We start from the raw sequence: 19,061 nt of genomic DNA, 5'->3' as shown, positions 1-19,061 counted from the left end.
CACCGTGAAGCGTCTTCCTTATGAAAAAGGCATAGAATGTTACATTGTATATTTATACAACGGTTGATGACCGTGCGGGAAAATTCATCCAATAATAAAATCCCGAGATTTTTGACAGGTTGCTATGGTTACTGGCATATCACGTTCCTTGCATGTTGTTCATCTTTTATCTGACAACATAAAAGAGCCCAAAAATGTACTGATGAAAGGATTTTCTAAGAATGAAAAAAATGGAAACAAACAATCTGAGCTATCATTGTCAAACGTTTACTTGATTTCATCCTAGAATTTCTGTTTACTAAAATGCAATGTTATACTTTACTTATTATGAGAGAGACATTGAAACTTGCATGTAAAGAGAATACAATGCACTAGCTAATTGTTTAACAAAACACTACGTTGTCCTATTTTAATTGAAATAATAAATCTAAATACTACATGCTTTCCAGCTGTTTACAGGGGTGAGACGGACCAATGATAAAAATAGCTGAGAACAGCTGAAAAGTGGCCTAAAGAAGCTGAACTGTGAAAATCTCCTGTGCTTTTGTACACGGCCAGTGAGGAAAAAAGCTGAAATCCAAAACAAAAAAGCTGAAATCCAAAACAAAAAAGCTGAAATCAGCTAAAAAGGTGAGAAATCTCACACCTGTGTTTGGTGTTACGGATTTCTAACTGAAAGTTAATCAATGCCCGAGCATCAATAATTGCATCAATCATTGTGCTCACGCATAACACACACACAAACGGTGAATTTACAGTTAATAATTTCCACATTCAAAGTGTAACATTAAAGTTAAGTGCATTATACTTTATATCTACAAACAGAAAACACTAAAACTATTTCAGATCATTGTAACACAGCAATATTACTCAATACTTTAAATTAACCACACAATTAGTTTCAGGATCATTTTGTGTTCTCTAATAACCTGTACACACAACATAATTTTTATCTCAAGTGCGTACATTACTGATTTAAACTTTTCCTTTCATTTGAAGTAGACAATTTTTTTTCTATTTACATGTTACAATGTATTCCAGATAAGTTTTGAAACCCTTTTTTTCTTTGAGCATTGGTAATGAACTAATTCAAATGTGATTCTTGGTCTTTGATTAAAATGGGTACAAAGTGAAAAATGTTTGATAAAAATGGTGTTCTCTGTTTGAATGCCTGATATTTTCAAGCTGCATTCAATTCATTGGCAATCTAAATTTCTATTTCAATTCACAGTGTTCTTCAAACATAACTTGAACAAATATAGATAATTAAAGAAACACAAATCTGAAGCTTTCAGTCTGTTATCAAACTTTAAATCATCTAAATTACCTACATTCTTAACACAACCTTAGGTTGCAATATCTAAGTAAAATTTAACGTCATAAACTTTTTTCAGAAAACACGACAGGCTGTTACATTATGTGGTCAGTTTCAAATTAAATCATTTTCCGAACTGTCTCATTTCAATTCAAGGAACCAGAATCCATATGCCAAACACGCATCCTATTTCAATATGTGTCTCATTCACTGAATGGTTACACTATTGGTCTGCATAACTGCCCCATAAACAAAACCGCTTGAGATTTATTGTCATAAATGAAAATGAAGAAAGGATGGTCTGCTTTGAAATGAAGAGGCTTCATCATTGGTACAGCACAGCGGAGTTTCATTACCACAGCAGTAGCTGCAGCCGCCTCACTGCCTTTCTCATTCACATCCAAGAAGGCCTTGTGGATAACTTGAGAGATGAAGAGATCTTTATCTCCTGTCATCCCTGAGAAGTCAGCCTTGCCAACATCAAATGGATCAACCATGCCCATCTCTCTCAAGACATCATTAAGAACAAAGTTCTGCTCCAAAGAGAATTTTGGAAGTGACACAATAACAGTAGGACTATCACGCATGCGGCGAGCTTCTGTGACCCATTCCTCAATTTTCTCCTGAGACAATTTCTTCTGAACATCAGCAAGTCCATTCACCTGATCGGGAAGCACAATAAACATGCTTACTTCCTTCTTGATGTAAGGAAGTTCCAGGATAGAACTCCTTACGGAATCATCACGGGCATAGTTGAACTTTCCATCCTTGTGCATCATGGGAACACTGATATCCTCATTTGCCGAAATGTGAAACTTTTCAGGAAATGTATCAGATGCTTCGAACTTGGAAACCCAATCTCCTTTGAAATAGATAGCATTGACAAGCACAAGGCGAGTCAGGGCATCAATAGATCCTGCAGCCAGTAAGTCTTTTATTCGATTTTCAGTTTGTTTCTCCACCCAGGAGTTGATGAGCTGACGAGAACCTTCGGCATCACCAATGAAATCAAGTGTCTCAATGTTTGCTCCATAGTGCTTCTTGCTGCCCTCAGCAAACGCTGGCACTATAGCCAAACCTTTATGACCAAACAGTCTGTTTGCAGCCCTTAGGGTGTAGGGAGCATTAGCACGATAAATAAGAGCACTCAAGTCAGCAAATGACTGATGAAGAAGGGATTCTTCTAGCAAGTGGAAGTGCAGTGTTTGCTTCATCTGGCTTGCCGTCTCACCCTGTGCCCCCAAGAAGGTCATAGCAAGTGCAGTAGAGATGCTCATTGGAGAAAAGAAGATGTTCTGGGAACTTCCTTTTCCAGCTAACATACGGAACAAACCTGATGCAAACGCATTACTTGCTTTGGCAGCATTTTTAGCCATATTGACATCTGAGACCTGGGTTGCCATAGTACCAAAGTAGATTGCTGGAAACGAGAATTGGAAATTAGAGACGTCTATTACATGGGTATCTCTGGACAACGAATGATAGACGTAGACTGGATGACACATAAATCACTGAATATAACCATAAATGAACATGAATAAACATAGGACTGGTGTCATTTAGCTGTTATTACATGTCCATGTAGAGTACAAAAACTCTTCATCAGACAGCATTCCAAAACTATTAACAATGAATAAATACATGCATGCGAAAAATTCCCCTTAAAAAGACAAAAAAAAGAGTACAGCCTATTCAGTTCATTATTTTGTAATTTATTACTCTGATATTTATGAATGGAAATTCCCTGCACTGGTAGAGTATACAAAGCAAAAGTAAATCTCACAGTCTAACAAAACCTTCTATCTTCAGTTTTTATTCAGTTATTTATAATGACGACATATGTTTAGTGTTGACCACATGGATTCTAACAATTTGATGATTTGTAAACTTTGTAAATGATTTACCCACAATGTATACAAACTGAGCCAACTGATACATGTACAATAACATTTTAGTAAATGTGATAAAGTCTGTAAGAACACGGCGAAAACCAAAGTTTTTATGTCACACTGTCCAAAAGTGAGGCCAACACTGCAACACTTTTATTCTCTATTAACATGTGTTCTAAAACTGTCATTTACAACAAGCACGTCATTAGCATCCAATGAAACAAAAAAGAAAATACAACTAAAATTGCCCAATTTTCTTAAGCATAAATTCCTTTAAATGGTTACATAGTTCAGATAGTTACATGTATTTGACATGAATGGCAAAAAGTCCATTCTGCGTCTACATGATTATGGGCTACATGTATGATGAATTCCTCCATTACAGCCAGAATTTTACAAATGATACAAGAACAAAGTGGGAACACAATGCATGATTCCCAATACTAAAATGGAAGTGAATTCCAATAGCTCTTGACATTTGTTTTCTCAACAACATGTAGGAAGTGAAGATTTTACCTCAATATCCCTACCAATTGTCAAATCGAAGGAAAGCCCCATTTCATCATACAGTTATTTCCACAATACAAGGATGTCAGACACAACACTGTTTACCTTCAGGGCATACACACTGCATTTCGATTTTGTGCATCAACCTGTCACACATTTAGTGCCAGGATATTTTCTTTTTCTCTATCTTGTTTATGGAGGATTTTAGAGGAAATGTAGAGTCCAAACTTCCATCAGGTCAGAATGTCATCCCATGATGAAGATAACTTTCATAACAAAAAATGAATAATGCTACGGGAGAATACAATATTGTTCACTGCCGTGAAATTCTAAGTCTGAAAAGCATAAAACCCCACAGCAGGCTCACTTTGAACAACACATTACAAATAATATGAGTCATATAGCGGGCCTGCATGGAGCACCCTCACAGAAGATACGTTTTGTTTTAATGACAATGAATGCACAAAAGGTTTACTTAAGCCAATCCCAGGGAAGAAATTCCCTCTAACATGGGGTCATACGCAGGGGTCTATCGTATCAAATGACTGAGCAACTCAGGAAGTTCATCCACTGCCTATATGTACATGTATTTGCAATCAACTGCCGATGTGGCTGCGATACAATAGGTAGTCAGTGGTACTTGTGTCAGAATGCCACACGGCAAACTGCATACCAGGAAGAGGGTCAATAATTTACTTTAATTGGGGGAGGATGCCCAGGGAAACGTAAGCTAAGCTATATATCCTGCCAACGACCGTGCGTGGGATAACGTTTCAGTACAGACATGACACTTCAACTCAAACCGCCCAAGCCTTGAGTTGTAAACTGATTAACCGGGGGAAGAAAGTAACAACAAACCAAAAACAAATTTACCAATGTGATGATCTTGGAGTTCTATCTTCAAAAATATAGCAACACCAGTCGGACCTGGAACTTAAGCAGAACTAGTTGCTGATATATTAATTAGTGATGGCCAGTATTGAGCATACGACTGCATGTACGGAGCGCACTCGTACGATTCGCAGAACCACCGCCCAGTGTAAATAAAACGGAGCGCCACCACACGTTGCCGCAAACCTTGCAAAAACTGAGGGCGTTGTACAACATTATTTTCCGGTTGCAAGCCAGTATGATAAACTGCCATAGCAAACAGTGATTAATACCTGAACTTCAAAAAAACGGGAAAATACTCACAACTTTCTCAGATGTTCGACATGCACATCAAATTAAAGCCCATTTTATGATTGTGCACTTTCTTTTCAAATTTCCATTCATTAAGCGACGACTTTTGAAGATTTTTTTTCCACGGAACGTCACCCCTAAAATGCAGTCGTGAAGCATTTCGCCAGTTTGAAAGATCAATGCTTACACTTCTCGAAAAATAGACCGTTTTTAGGCACCGGTCTCACTCAGAAACAAGCTGGTATTCTTTTTGCTCGCCCAACTTGTCTTTTCTACAAATCGTCAAGATCATAGGCCACGAAATGCTCTATTTGGCACAGCTGTTCAATCTCTTGATTAATTGTAGAATGCAGGTGGAAGCTTGCATTACCACAGCTGGAGCAGGAGCTGCGCCACGCTGCATGCTTTCTTCTGATGATGCACTTCCAACAAAAATCGAAAAACTTTGAAGATAAAGAGCTTTATCTCTTTATATTCCCGAGAAATCTGATCTGTCACATGAAATGGAATACCCATCTTGCTCTAGGAAAGAGTTTGATAGCGACACCGCAACTGTAAACGTGAGACAGAGTCGACGTGGCCATCATCCACATGACGTCTCAGTCTTTTGCAAGAACATCCACCTGGTCAAGTAGCACAATGAACAGGATTGTTTACTTCCCTCTTGATGCAAAGAACCTCCAAATACTAGAAGAGAGCAGTTGCCTTTAATTCATGACCGGATATAAACAGTCAAACTCAAAGTGCGGAAAATTGTTACAAGTACCTGGCGTCATGGTTTGTATCACTGTTAAGTCGTTTAACTTACAAAAAAACCACAGAATGTTACATTTATACAGCGGTTGATCGTGCGGGAAAGTTTGTGCAATGATAAAGTCCTCAGATTTTTTACATGCTGCTGTCATTATTGGCATATCACTTACATTATTTGTTCTTCATCTTTAAGTGACGAAAGTGCAAAAGCTAAGAGCCCCAAAATATACTGATAAGAGTAGTTTTCTAAGAATGGAAAAGTACCTTGCACCTTCTTACCATTTCCTAAGAAAAGAAGTGTTTTTGTTTATATTGTCGTAACACAGCAATGGGCATGAAAACAAATAAGCTGAACTTCCTCTTTCACTCGTGTGTTTGATTTCATCACAATTTCTGCTTACTAAAATGCAATGTTGCACTCTACTTACTGGGAGAGAAACAGAAAAACGTTCGTACAAAACGAGTATTATAATGCACTAGCTGAATAGTGAACCCAACACTACGTTGTCCTATTTAAACTGAAATAGTGAATCTACATACTCTATGCCATCCAGCTTTTTAGTGTTATGGATTTCTTACTGAAAGATAATCAATGCTAATGCATCAATAATTCCATCAATCACTGTGCTGGCGCATATTAACATACAAATGCTGAATTTACAATCTTTTTCATGATTCCTACAAAATTCTATGCTTTTTAAATTATTTACACTAAACTAATAGACTCAAATGTATCAGAAAAGTTGAGTAGGTATTTTAAGAACTGAGAAAAGGAAGAATTTCAGATAAGTGTATGTGGCAGAGCCCGAAATGTTTATGTTATTAAGTACACGTTTGTACATAGAAGTAGTTCCCCTTTAAAATGTTTAACTTTAGTTTAGAGTTCTTGATTTTCTTCTAGTAGTGTGCCCCCCTGTTTATTTGTTTAAGCCCTGGCTTCCCCCATATAGAGTTACCACATGGTCTGGTCACACTCAGTGTAGCAGATCAGCAGAGACCAGTCACCTTCACATGTACCTATGTATTGTTCCTCCTAACTGGAGTGTGGTTTTCTGCTTGAGTCCTATTCTGCTAGGAGTCAGTGGTGAGTTTCTAAACTTTTCTTTTTCATGTATAAAGTTAATTTTCCCCTCTGTCCCCAATATTATTTAGTTTCTAAACCTTTTTTGCCAAGGTGTTCTTTCTGCTTATTAGTTTTCTGAATCACTAGAGTTTTCCTAAGTTTGTCTAACTTTTATGCCTAGAAACACACTATAAGATTAAATATCATCTTTTAGATCTATACTTATTTGATTTTCTCATATTTTGTTATCTTTCTTACTCTTTTTAGTTTAGGAATGTTAGTGATGCATAAGTATTTCCACCCATTTGCCTCAGAACATGCTTTTCTTTGTCTTCTCTTCCTTAGTTGATTGTTTATTTGGACTTGCCAGGGGATTTGAATACTTAATGAGCCCCATAGACCTGTGCACATTTTCAGTTTTATGATGTGTTAATCCCTGCTCTCCTTCCTGTTCTTTGTAGTTAATGCACTAGAAATTTTGTTGTTTCTTATACATGTATGTATGTTTTCTACTTCTCTTGTTTTCCTACAGATTGAAGTCCGAGTGTAAACTCATGAGGTCCATTTTTACGCACTGTGTTGGGTTTTGGTTTTGGTTTTGGTTTTGGTTTTGAGTCTTTTAAAGTCTTAGTCTTCGGGTGGTTTTTAGTCCTTGAGTCATTTTTGTTTTTTTTTCATTTTTCCTGTACTTTTTCATTAATAAATTATTTTTTGTCCCTTTTTTTTTGAAGTCAAATATTGGTGTCTGAGTCCTTATTAATTCAGTTTCCTGCGACTTTTCCTTCAAAGATCCTTGGTTTAGTTAGAGTTTTTTTGTTGTTTTGCTAATTCCTCATAGTGTGTCATTTTTCCCTGTTACATGTACACTTGCTGCACAGCAATTATTACTCAATATTTCAAATTTCCTTACTGTTACATTATTTAGGAATTATTTTGTGATCTAAAATAATCTGTCATGTGTGCAAAGACCTGTGCATGCAATATAATTTTTATCTCAAGTGCATGAATCCCTGCTTTTAACTTGTTACTTCATTTGAAGTTAATTTTTTTTCTATGATATTTTTATATATTTCTATTTACAATGTATTCTGGATGTGTTTTCAAAACCCTTTTTTCGTAAAGCATGGTGCTCTAATGGTGCTCTAATTTCAAACATTTGATTCTCGGTCTTTGACAAACTTAAAATGGGTACAAAGCGAAAATGCTTAATTAAAAGGATGTTCTGTGTTTGAATGTCTGATATTTTCAAGTTGTATTTAATTCACTTCCAATTGAAATTTCTACTTTAATTTTAAGTTCCTTAAACATACCTTAGCAAGTTTAACATAATTAAAGAAACACAAATCTAAAGATGTCAGTCCTTTATCAAATTTTAAATCATCTAAGTTAAACATAAATTCTTAATACTGAAACCAAGGTTGCAATATCCGAGTAATATTCAACATCAAGAACTTTTTTCATTTAATACAAGGCTGTTATATAAGGCTGTTATATGTACATGTACTGTACATGTATGTGGCCAGTTTTCATAATGAATAGTTTTTCTGAACCTTGTCTCATTTCAAATCAAGGGACCTGAACCTACAATACCAAAGATGCATCCTACATCAATATGTGTCTCATGTCTCATTCACTAAAAGTTTACACTTTTGGTCTGCATAATTGCCCCATAAACAGAACTGCTTGAGATTTATTGTCATAAATGAATATTAAGAAAGGATGGTCTGCTTTGAACTCAAGAGGCTTCATCATTGATAGAGCACAGCCGGGTGCCATTACCACAGCAGTAGCTGCAGCCGCCTCACTGCCTTCCTCATTCACATCCAAGAAGGCCTTGTGGATAACTTGAGAGATGAAGAGATCTTTATCTCCTGTCATCCCTGAGAAGTCAGCCTTGCCAGCACGAAATGGATCAACCATACCCATTTCTCTCAAGACATCATTAAGAACAAAGTTCTGCTCCAAAGAGAATTTTGGAAGTGACACAATAACAGTAGGACTATCACGCATGCGGCGAGCTTCTGTGACCCATTCCTCAATTTTCTCCTGAGACAATTTCTTCTGAACATCAGCAAGTCCATTCACCTGGTCGGGAAGCACAATAAACATACTTACTTCCTTCTTGATGTAAGGAAGTTCCAGGATAGAACTCCTTACGGAATCATCACGGGCATAGTTGAACTTTCCATCCTTGTGCATCATGGGAACACTGATATCCTCATTTGCCGAAATGTGAAACTTTTCAGGAGATGTGTCAGACACTTCAAACTTGGAAACCCAATCTCCTTTGAAATAGATAGCATTGACAAGCACAAGGCGAGTCAGGGCATCAATAGATCCTGCAGCCAGTAAGTCTTTTATTCGATTTTCAGTTTGTTTCTCCACCCAGGAGTTGATGAGCTGACGAGAACCTTCGGCATCACCAATGAAATCAAGTGTTTCAATGTTTGCTCCATAGTGCTTCTTGCTGCCCTCAGCAAACGCTGGCACTATAGCCAAACCTTTATGACCAAACAGTCTGTTTGCAGCCCTTAGGGTGTAGGGAGCATTAGCACGATAAATAAGAGCACTCAAGTCAGCAAATGACTGATGAAGAAGGGATTCTTCTAGCAAGTGGAAGTGCAGTGTTTGCTTCATCTGGCTTGCCGTCTCACCCTGTGCCCCCAAGAAGGTCATAGCAAGTGCAGTAGAGATGCTCATTGGAGAAAAGAAGATGTTCTGGGAACTTCCTTTTCCAGCTAACATACGGAACAAACCTGATGCAAAGGCATTACTTGCTTTGGCAGCATTTTCAGCCATACTGACATCTAAGACCTAGGTTGCCATAGTATCAAAGTAGGTTGCTGGAAACAAGAATTGAAAATTAGAGACATCTATTATATGGGTATCTATGGACACTGAAGGATGGATGTAGACAGATTGCCCTGAATAAATATAGCCTGTGAATTTCATTATTTTGTAATTTATTACTCAGATAAAGAGAGCATCCATTCAGATTGGAAACATCTTTCCAAATTCAAGAATGGAAATTCATTGAACTGGTTACAGAACACTAAGCAAAAGTAAATCTAAGAAATAGTCTGACAAAACCTTCTTCTTGTTAGTTTTTATTGAGTTTTTCTTTTTTTATATAATGACGACATACGTTTAGTTGACCACATGGATTCTGACACTGCTAATAAATGATTTACCCACAATGCATACAAACTGTGCCCACTGATACATGTACACATGTACAATAACATTTTAGTAAATGTGATAACATCTGTAAGAACACGGCACAAACGAAAGTTTTTATGTCACACTGTCCAAGGAAGCCAACACTGCAACACGTTTTATCCCCTAATGACAGCTGTTCCAAACCCGTCAGTTACAACCATGTCATAAGCATTCAATGACATGAAAAGAAAATACAACTGATATTGACAAATTTTGAACATAAATTCCTTCAAATAGTTACATAATTCAGATAGTTACATGTAGATGTATATGACATGAATGACAAAAAGTCCATTCTACGTTTACATGATTAAGGGCTACATGTAGGATGAATTCCTCCATTACAGCCAGAATATTCAAAATGATACAAGAAAAAAGTGGGAACATAATGCATGTTTTACATTATAATAAGCCACGGCACCGATTCCCATTATAAAAATGGAAATATACAGACCAAGATTTGTGAATTTCAAGAGTTGCTGCATGACATTTGTTTCCCCCAACAACTCAGTAACGATTTCACTTCCATTAATCCCAACTAAAGTCATGTGGAAAGAAAGCCCCATCTCATTTATACAGTACCGTAAAATACGGTACTGTCACACACATAATTGTACATATCTTTAGGGCACACACACTGCATTTTAATATCTAAACCCAGACAGTTTGCATTTAGCTGCAGGATAGTTTCATTTCCTTTTCCTGATCCTTGGCTCTAGAGGATATTTAGAGGAAATGTAAAGTTCAAAACTGCATCAGGTCAGAATTTCATCCATGATGAACACAACTTTAACAACAAAAAATGAGCAATGCTACCAGAGAACCCAATATTATTTACTGCACTGAAATTTCAAGTCTGAAAAACATAAACACTGCACATCATGCTCACTTTGAAACAACACGTACCTCTTACATGTATTAAACGACAGAGAACAGCAAGCACATGATGGTGACTTCCAATATCCACTGCCTAGTATTTGCAATCTATAGCAGAAGTGGCTGCAGTGGCGTAGCCAGGGGGGGTCTTGGGGGAACTTGCCCCGCATATGGCGCGCTACAAATTCCAGGTGACCCCTGAAAAAAAAAAGATGAATGAATATTGAACAAGGCTAACAAAAACTTGCCCCAAAAAACCACACCCCTGAAAGCTGGTGCCCCAACAAGATGCTGGTGCCCCCTTTGTGCCCCCCCCGTAAAATCCTATGCCACTGCTGGCGGTACCAAGTGCCTGTACATGTATCTAAAGGAAATAGGTTGTGTCAGGATGCCGTACTGCAAACTGCATACCGGAAAAAGGGTCAATAATTTAGTATAATGGTGGAGGATGCCCTGGGAAAGTAGGCTATGTAGCCTGCCAAAGACCGTGAGTGGTCTACATCAGTACAGAATCGCCTACTCCCATTGTACCGAGGCCTAGTCTTCAACCTTCAAGTTGTAAACTGATCAACCGGGGGAAAGAAAGCGAACGACAAAACCCGAAGAAATTTACCAATGTGATGATCTTCTAGTTCTTCGAAATATAGCAACGGCACTCAGACCTGGAACTTGAAAGCAAACCCAGCTGTTGATCTGATATTAATGATGGCTAGTGGGCACGTATACCAAATACGGTACTGTATGCTTAGCACTTAACAGTCCAGCAGCACATAGTGCACGTGTCGCAAGATCCGCAGAACCACCGCCTCACTGTAAATAAAACGGAGCTCCACTATACGGTGACTCAGACTACGAAAACAGAGGGCGTTCTAATACAAGTTGACAACACTTTTTTTCTCGTTGAAAACCGATTCAAGGGCGACGGTTTTTCATCCCCCACCCCCGTGGCAAAGCAAAGCGATTGCTGGATACAGGAAACGGAAGATAAAATTTATGCTAATTGTTGTTTTAAAAAATCACGAAAATCTTACGAGGTCGCAGTGAAGTTTAATTCTGGTGTGACACAAGCCACGTGTATCCGTGATTGAATCAGCATCCAAAGTACACTATCCTTACCTAGTTGTTGGGATTTTATTTGGCTACACAAAATAAGCACAGGCAATTCTCACCATGACCAATTTTTATTCCACCCACGCTTTTTGGCTTGTTCCTAAAACTTTTTGTGTCTGTACTGCCCAGGCTACTCCACCACAGATCGGCTATGACCAACTACTCAGTGTTTTGCTAGGGTTACCAATAAGGTAGTGTTTACTGATATTGATAGGTGATGGGAGTCAACATTACTGTAGACAAGGCATGAAGTGCCTTTACATGTCGGACGACTATTCCATGTACCATCAAATGAGCACCGCACATCATTGCCCACATTATTACTACGGCTACTTCATGTTCATTTGTTCGACTTGACTTGCCTAATACATAGCCTGCTGTAGTGACTCCAAAGAATAACTGATCACTGGCAGAACAAAGGTTTACGACTACAAGTCTGGAGAAAAATTTACGAGAAACACATCAAAGCCGTCTTCGACTTGGTGACCCTGTTTAGGCCTACACCTATGCATTATGGGGTCAAAACTGCATAACGAAAACGGGGACAGAAAAAGAACGAAAAACAAGAGACAGAAGGGAATAAAAATTTGCTTGGGAAAAACTCTACAAATTGATCCCTTTCCACCGTTAATGGTTCATCAGGCACTCATTAGGTTCATCAGATGAGTGCTTTGCCTCCCGAAATTCTCCCTGGAAAAAGTACTCCCCCGTGGAAAAAAATCTAGCGATGCCCTTGAATCTACAGCTTTTATTCCAACCATGTATCAATGTTTAAACCAGTAACGATGAAGTATTCGTTCCACTCAGGCCACACATCAACCTTACTTAGATTTCAAAATGCATGCAGTGTTCACCTCGCGTCTTTGCATGATTTCACCGACTGTAAACCTACCATGGAGAGTCTGAAATGAGTAACTGAGGTGATCCAGTTTTCAACTTGCATGGCAGTATAATTCATTTTGATTGTGCCACAACGCGCTCTACTAATACTTGCCCACCCGCCTCTATGTCAGGCTACTACAGCCCTGATACCTTCTCATACCTGCTGCCTTAATTGCACCCCAGTGCTCAATTCATCATGACTAGCGACACAGTACTTAGTTGATTTAGACTCATTAGTCGACTTAGACTCGTTCCTTTCACTGGAATATCTTCGAAGTCACGATTCTTGGTCTGTGACCTGGTTTTGCAAAAACAGTCTCTGACATTGTTCTGCCCATAAACATTGCCATTAGTTTACCTATTTGTTGAATTACGAGAAGCCGCACACGCCGCGGATCCCAATATCTCCTCCATCCATCTCTCATCCTCTCTGTCCCTGCAAAACCAGTGCAAATTTAATTGCATTTATTTGTAATTTGCAGTTTCCGATATCTATCGGGATACGTATCAATAATTTTTTTCATTGAGTTCAATCTATGTATTGGATTATAAGAGCATATTGACAAAAGCGTGAATATTTTTCACGTATTCATTCCGACACTTCAAAGCGTAGAGCTAAATTCATTTCATCACGAAACAGTCTTCGAGTTTGGTAATTGACTTTGGGTCTTCGTTCAAAGACTACCATATGGTATATACAAAAACAACTCCTGAAACAGTCATCGGATTTTGGAGAAATGCTCGTAAAGCTAAATACTGCGAGAACGCATTTACCAACCCATTTAGTACAATGTACAACTGGGAGAAACAAGTATATGGGTCTACATCTGTGGTCAAAAATTGTTGGACTATGAACACACTTTGTAAAGAACTTGATGACGGCCACTTTGCTGACTACATAGCAAGTCTGACGCTGTAGGGAGTGAGGTAGGCTGCTTTTTTTACCAGATAAATTAATCTAAAACGCTTGGAGTTAGTTTGAAAATAACGTTAGTTTAAAAAATCTAAAAATGTAAACCGTCATTCGAATAATCTTCCCCTGTAACCTACATTTTTTTCAAGAAGAGTCATTGCTGAAACGCATTTAACGCGCGTGGCATTAACTTTAACGATGTAGTTGTACAAATTAGAGAACAGCTTTAGTGGAAAAAGACTGTCTACACAAAGTGTATAACCTTTTCCCCGCTGTGTGTGTAAACCACTGGGATCGCTAAAATCCATCGTATTCTAATTAGAAGAGTCGATTGAATTTATCAAACACTGCTGCAAATTCTTAAGCACTGAACGAGGAAGCTTGATTTACGTTAGACTGGAATCCGTCGGCACTAGAACAAAAAAGAAGTCTGTTTCTATTATCCCTAATAGTGATCATTATTTTAATCTTTACTTATTTTAATGTCTTATTATTTTCTGAAAGATTTATCGTCCAATTCAAGAAAAGAAATTAAGGGCCGAGGCTCCGAGTTGTTTCTGTTGTAACTTGGAATGAATTCGAAGTTTTCTTTTTCAAATTTATATCACCAGAGGCAGCCCGTCAAGTTTTCATTTCTTGTACACTGGTTCTGTCAATTGTTCGAAAGCTTATCGGTAAGGCATTTCAGTCGTGATACTGCGTTCCATCACAGTACAACCCATTTATTCATGTTTCCAGGTGTTTATAAGAAGACAGTGTACTCTTTCACTTGCCCAGTAAGTGATGAATCGTTCAGTTAACGCACATTGGCGTATATTCCTATGCATGTACTCGAAGGAGGAAGGCGGCGCCCACGCTACCATTAGATTGCGACAAGAAAACGGGGAATAAGGGGCGCAGTTTCCGATAAATGCGTTAACTTACGAAAACTTGGAGTACCTATCAACAAGCCTCAATATACGCATGGCATGTTGACTCATTAGCGGCACTTAAAAGCTCTGCGCTCAAACGGTTCTCGTGTATATCGAATTGTCTTGCGAATTTATTGGCCTATTACACCCTGACGCCACTGGGACTTACAACTCTGTCTCTCAAGGAGGTTTCAAAACCATTCCCGTTATTCGATACGGAACGTAACCCGGATGTACTTATTCTGTGATACAATCAGAGATCCCATCAGCCAGGCATCAATTACCCTAATGACCCATATCAATCTTTTCACCAAAAGTTGCACTTTTTCAGTCAGAATCCTCACACTACCCGAGCCATTCCGGTACAACAGCTCGGATATACCTGTTCATTTCAGTCAACTGATTATCCAGGAAAATGGTGCCGTAATGTGTAAATGATAAATTCTACATTCTAAATTCAATGAAATTAGCTATCGTCATGCCATGCCTACGCGGAATCAGGAGTTATCTCTAAGTGAAAACATATGCAGTGTGTCTTTAGTACATAATTGCAAAAGTCCAAAGCCTCTCAACATATACAGACTCCAGCAACTTTTTACTGGGCATTCCTATGTCCCCTTAAATCCGAAGTAATAATTAAGACGACATTGAAGAAATGTTCAATTTTTAGAGGTGGGAGGAAACCCTGGGTATGTATTCCAGGGATAACCCACGGAATCAGGCAGGGACTGAAAACCCAATCCACTTACTGATCTAGTTGGGTTTCTAGCCCCGGTCACAGAGGTGGGAGGCGAGGAAAGAGTCACTAGACTGACCTGACTCCACATCTGAACTACGTTACCCATTAGGCCACAGGCCTTGATAAAATTCAAAACGATACCCCGATTTTAAAGCGACGGCTTACGTCCCCACCGGTCTTACAGACCAATATAATTTAAGTAAATGCTACAGAAGGAGCAGTTGCAGCGATTTGCATGTAGTCCACAATAATCATTGCAAATGAATTTTGCGCGGGCGTTTCATCTAACGTTAACGATTGACCTTGGGTGATGAGTTTAAGGTTACTCTCAAGAACGTCCTGTAAAGCGGATGAGAATCGATTTCTTTTACCCTAGGAAGACGTAAATCAATTGTTACAGTAAGCAGCCAGGGAACGTCTGCCAAATATTTATATTTCGTCTAATCATTTTCATTAAATAACAAGATATCTGAAATTACCTTGGACTACACGTTACAATTACAAAACGTAAAGCGATGTACAAGCCTATCTCTTTGCCGCGACGACGGTGAGCTATAAACGTGCACCTACTGTAGCTTTTCTATTAGCTTTATAAGATAAGCAACAGATTAAAATAAAAAGAAACTGAACAAAATTATTCCGCAAAGACTAATGTCGTCAAAATGTAATTATTCTAAATCTGATTAAAAGAGTTCAAAACGAACGTCCAGTGATCTCAAAGATGTGAATCATGGACCCGACAAAACCGACGTGTTTGATGCAGTCTGTCCGTTGTTGTGAGAGACTTTTTGAAGAGCGCAGGAGTGCCAGTTAAAACGACCGGCCTTCGTCAAACATATGGCGTCACTGTCCTCCATTTTTGTCATATTGTCCTCCTTGATGCTTTCATTTTCAATATTCTCCGATATAGGCTTGCATCATTTCCAAACTCTTTCCGAATCTTCAGTTGATTGAAGCAAAGAGTACATCGTCTTTAACAGCAGACAGGATACTCGCTCTCCAGAAATGTAAGCTCTCGGGCTTTATTATTTCTCCTTGACACTGCCGTGTTGAATGATCGATAGCAAGACACTTTCTACCTCCGTTCAATTTATCATAACGAAATGTTGACGGTTGATTCAACGTAAATTGGATTGCTGTTTGTATTTTCTCAGTGCAATCGCATAAAGCTATGAAAAATCGCGAAATGTCAGTGAGTTTTGTTCAAATTGATGTATTCATACATCAACATGGATACAGCTTTCCTGCATGCTTTCAGATCTGCAATTTGAACTCCTTATACTTACCATCTACATGCGACGCAATATATCCCCATATTCTTGGCAAAGGACTTTTTAGAACAATATGTTTTTATTTGACAGAATTGACACGCAGTCACTTATTGACATCGTACACTCGGGAAAGGACGAGTCATATACATGCTCAAACACGCACTAAAGTTCAGTTCAACCCTATGTCAACGAAAGGGAGACACGTAATTGAAAATTTAATTTCAGCGTAGGCTGAGTTACTTTCTCTGTCTCGACCACGCTCAAGTGGCCTATTTTACAACACGCAAAAATCAACTCCCCTCCCCAAGAGTACAAGGCCACGACAGGAGTAACAAATGGAGCCATTATACCAAATTTCTTTCAAGAATTAAATAAAGACAAGGAAAAATGAAAAGTTGACGTTTGAAATAAATATCCGGATGACGGTCAAAGTCCCCTCGTCCTTGGGTTCAGTGAATGCTTTTCCTTACGATGATTAATTGAAACAAGTTGTATGTGTTAATTCTTCAACCAGTTGCCATGTCACACAGTGTCAAGTTTAATACGTCACAATCCACAGTCTGCCAGAATTATTAATTTGATAACATTCCACTTGACATTCTTGTTGTTGACTTTATATTAGCTTTAATTAAACAAAACTTTCAGATGGATTCATAAACTGCTTGTATCCTATAATAGTGAAAAGCCAAGCACCCACCACTCTGCCATTATGATAGACATTAAACTAGTCTGGAGGAATTTTCTCAAGTTACAACTGTAAGTATTCAGAAGTTAAACACAATGACCACAAAAAATTCCACTAAATGACTAAATGAATATAGGAAGAGGAAACGATTGCTAAATTGTTCATCTAGGTGTTCACATTAAATTGTAGGCAAGCAAATATCTGTCTCAGATGATCCACGACTGTTTAGTTCGAGCAAATTTTGTCTTGTCTTCGGGGTGCTCCTTCAATTATCCTTCTCGTTTGCTAATACCAGTAACTGGTTAATATACCTGAAAGGTGCTTGACATGTTTACTTTCCACTTTCCAATACAATTTTCGAACGATACCTGACTCAAACGACAACGCGATATCGATTTCTAAGTATGGCATTTATAATTATAATCTTTAATGCAGACGAACGGACTTGGCTGATGGGTCTGGACTGTATTAGTGTGTAAGATAGAGCCATGTGTTTCTTCTTTTTTTTAAAATATTTTTCCGAGTATGATTTTTGAATTATTTTTTTCCACTGGAAATATTGACTTTTATCATAAAAGACAAACATGTCGTGTTTCCCTGTTTATTTATAAGCAATTATATGCCAAACAAACCTCCATGGTACACAATACAGCGGGGGGGGGTCGCGGACGCCAAATTGATTGAATCTCTATAATGCTCCTTTTCATCGAACACGATCCCAATCCTGCACAATGCACACTGCGAAACCATCTGCCTTAATGAATCATTCACACCTGACGTACCTATATCTAATAGACCAGTTCACTAATTAATTCTAATTACGTGCGCATGTGCATAAATGGCATGTGGAGGAAAAAAATCTTGAACGGCCCATATTCCAATGTCATTTTCTCTCAGCTTCTGCACCTTTTTCACTTTCGTCTTCGGAAAAAAACTTTGAAATCATTATAGCTATTACTTTCTGGTCTAAAAGGATTTCATACTGCAGTAAATTTATATAAAAAACAGTTTTTGCATGCTTTCTCCCTGAGCGTATAATTGGTCAAAAGAAATTAACAGGGCTCCTTTCCGACCACATGCGATAAAATACCTTTGTACTTCAGGGTACCATGAACCACTCGTACAACGCCAATTCGCGGGCTGAACGGAGGGTGAATTGTGGGTTAGTTTCAGATTGGGTTAGGTTTGGTTTGTCACGCTGTCGACCGAGAATGGTGGACGGTACCTTAAGGTATCGCACGATTGTTCATAGCTCACCTAGAACTGAACCCAACTGGTTTCTTTCGCCTTCGTGCGCTTCAAAGGAATGAACGAAATTTTGCAAGTTTTTATTTTGCGAAAGTGCAGAGGCTGAGAGAACATGACGTTGGTTGTGCCCTGTGACATTGTCAATGGCCGCTCAAGCTTTTTGCCTCCACCTGCTATTTATGCGCATGCGCATTAGAATTTATTAGTGAACTGTCTGTTGAAGCCCATCAGTAATTGCAGCTGTTTACACGATTGGTTTTTCCGCAAAATATAAGGGTGCAGTCAGGCATCTGTTGTATGTGACTTGGGGAAACGAGGAAAAGATGGGTGATATTTCACTGAACATGTGAAATACGTCGGTCAAGTCAAAGAGACAGGAGTTGCTGTTATGCTCGTTAGAAGAAAACACGAAGTTCAATTTTTATACTGAAAAGATGTTGAAAAGATCTTCCTAGACTCACAGTCTTGTCATCCCTAATGATATTTGAGTAATATCCT

At 38.4% G+C, this 19,061-nt stretch overlaps 4 protein-coding genes and 1 pseudogene across 9 annotated transcripts in view; 1 reads left to right on the top strand and 4 right to left on the bottom strand.

The window, feature by feature from the left end:
* Nucleotides 1–4,721, bottom strand: part of LOC110983634 (uncharacterized) — a 16,949-nt gene extending 12,228 nt beyond the window's left edge. Inside the window, exon 1 of the mRNA XM_022243048.2 lies at nt 4,585–4,721. The gene's annotated coding sequence lies outside the window, so the exon portion shown is untranslated. The remainder of the gene's footprint in view (nt 1–4,584) is intronic.
* LOC147796866 (leukocyte elastase inhibitor pseudogene) overlaps nt 1–13,219 on the bottom strand; it is a 17,393-nt pseudogene extending 4,174 nt beyond the window's left edge. Inside the window, exon 1 of one of the 2 annotated variants that reach the window (XR_015427605.1) lies at nt 13,155–13,219. The product of XR_015427605.1 is annotated as a leukocyte elastase inhibitor pseudogene, transcript variant X2 (transcript). Of the gene's footprint in view, nt 1–4,584; nt 4,725–13,154 lie in introns of those variants that run through there. The other variant, XR_015427604.1, reaches the window with a different exon arrangement.
* LOC147796867 (serpin B6-like) lies at nt 252–4,725 on the bottom strand. The gene is made up of 2 exons (XM_022243050.2): nt 4,585–4,725; nt 252–2,735 (listed from the first exon to the last, which is right to left on the bottom strand). Exon 2 carries the CDS (start codon nt 2,716–2,718, stop codon nt 1,534–1,536), a length of 1,185 nt encoding a protein of 394 aa, XP_022098742.1. The 5' UTR covers nt 2,719–2,735; nt 4,585–4,725; the 3' UTR covers nt 252–1,533.
* LOC110983636 (leukocyte elastase inhibitor-like) overlaps nt 7,808–19,061 on the bottom strand; it is a 12,445-nt gene continuing 1,191 nt past the window's right edge. The window contains exons 2-4 of one of the 2 annotated variants that reach the window (XM_087145328.1): nt 13,155–13,232; nt 10,835–11,002; nt 7,808–9,552 (exon numbers count right to left, since the gene is read on the bottom strand). In XM_087145328.1, coding sequence (XP_087001454.1) covers nt 8,351–9,508 — 1,158 coding nt within the window. In that variant the 5' untranslated portion in view covers nt 9,509–9,552; nt 10,835–11,002; nt 13,155–13,232 and the 3' untranslated portion in view covers nt 7,808–8,350. The remainder of the gene's footprint in view (nt 9,553–10,834; nt 11,003–13,154; nt 13,233–19,061) is intronic. The other variant, XM_087145329.1, reaches the window with a different exon arrangement.
* LOC110983627 (CUB and sushi domain-containing protein 1-like) overlaps nt 13,589–19,061 on the top strand; it is a 26,779-nt gene continuing 21,306 nt past the window's right edge. For 2 of the 3 annotated variants that reach the window (XM_087145326.1, XM_022243033.2), the window contains exon 1: nt 13,589–13,723. The gene's annotated coding sequence lies outside the window, so the exon portion shown is untranslated. Of the gene's footprint in view, nt 13,724–16,269; nt 16,367–19,061 lie in introns of all 3 variants that reach the window. The other variant, XM_022243034.2, reaches the window with a different exon arrangement.

Source organism: Acanthaster planci, linkage group LG14 (assembly GCF_054643075.1).
Source record: "Acanthaster planci isolate LZ-2023a linkage group LG14, COTS_SCS, whole genome shotgun sequence".
In the NCBI taxonomy this organism is placed as follows: domain Eukaryota; kingdom Metazoa; phylum Echinodermata; class Asteroidea; order Valvatida; family Acanthasteridae; genus Acanthaster; species Acanthaster planci.
Note: the sequence above shows the minus strand (reverse complement) of the source record. Positions and strands in the feature narration are given on the sequence as shown.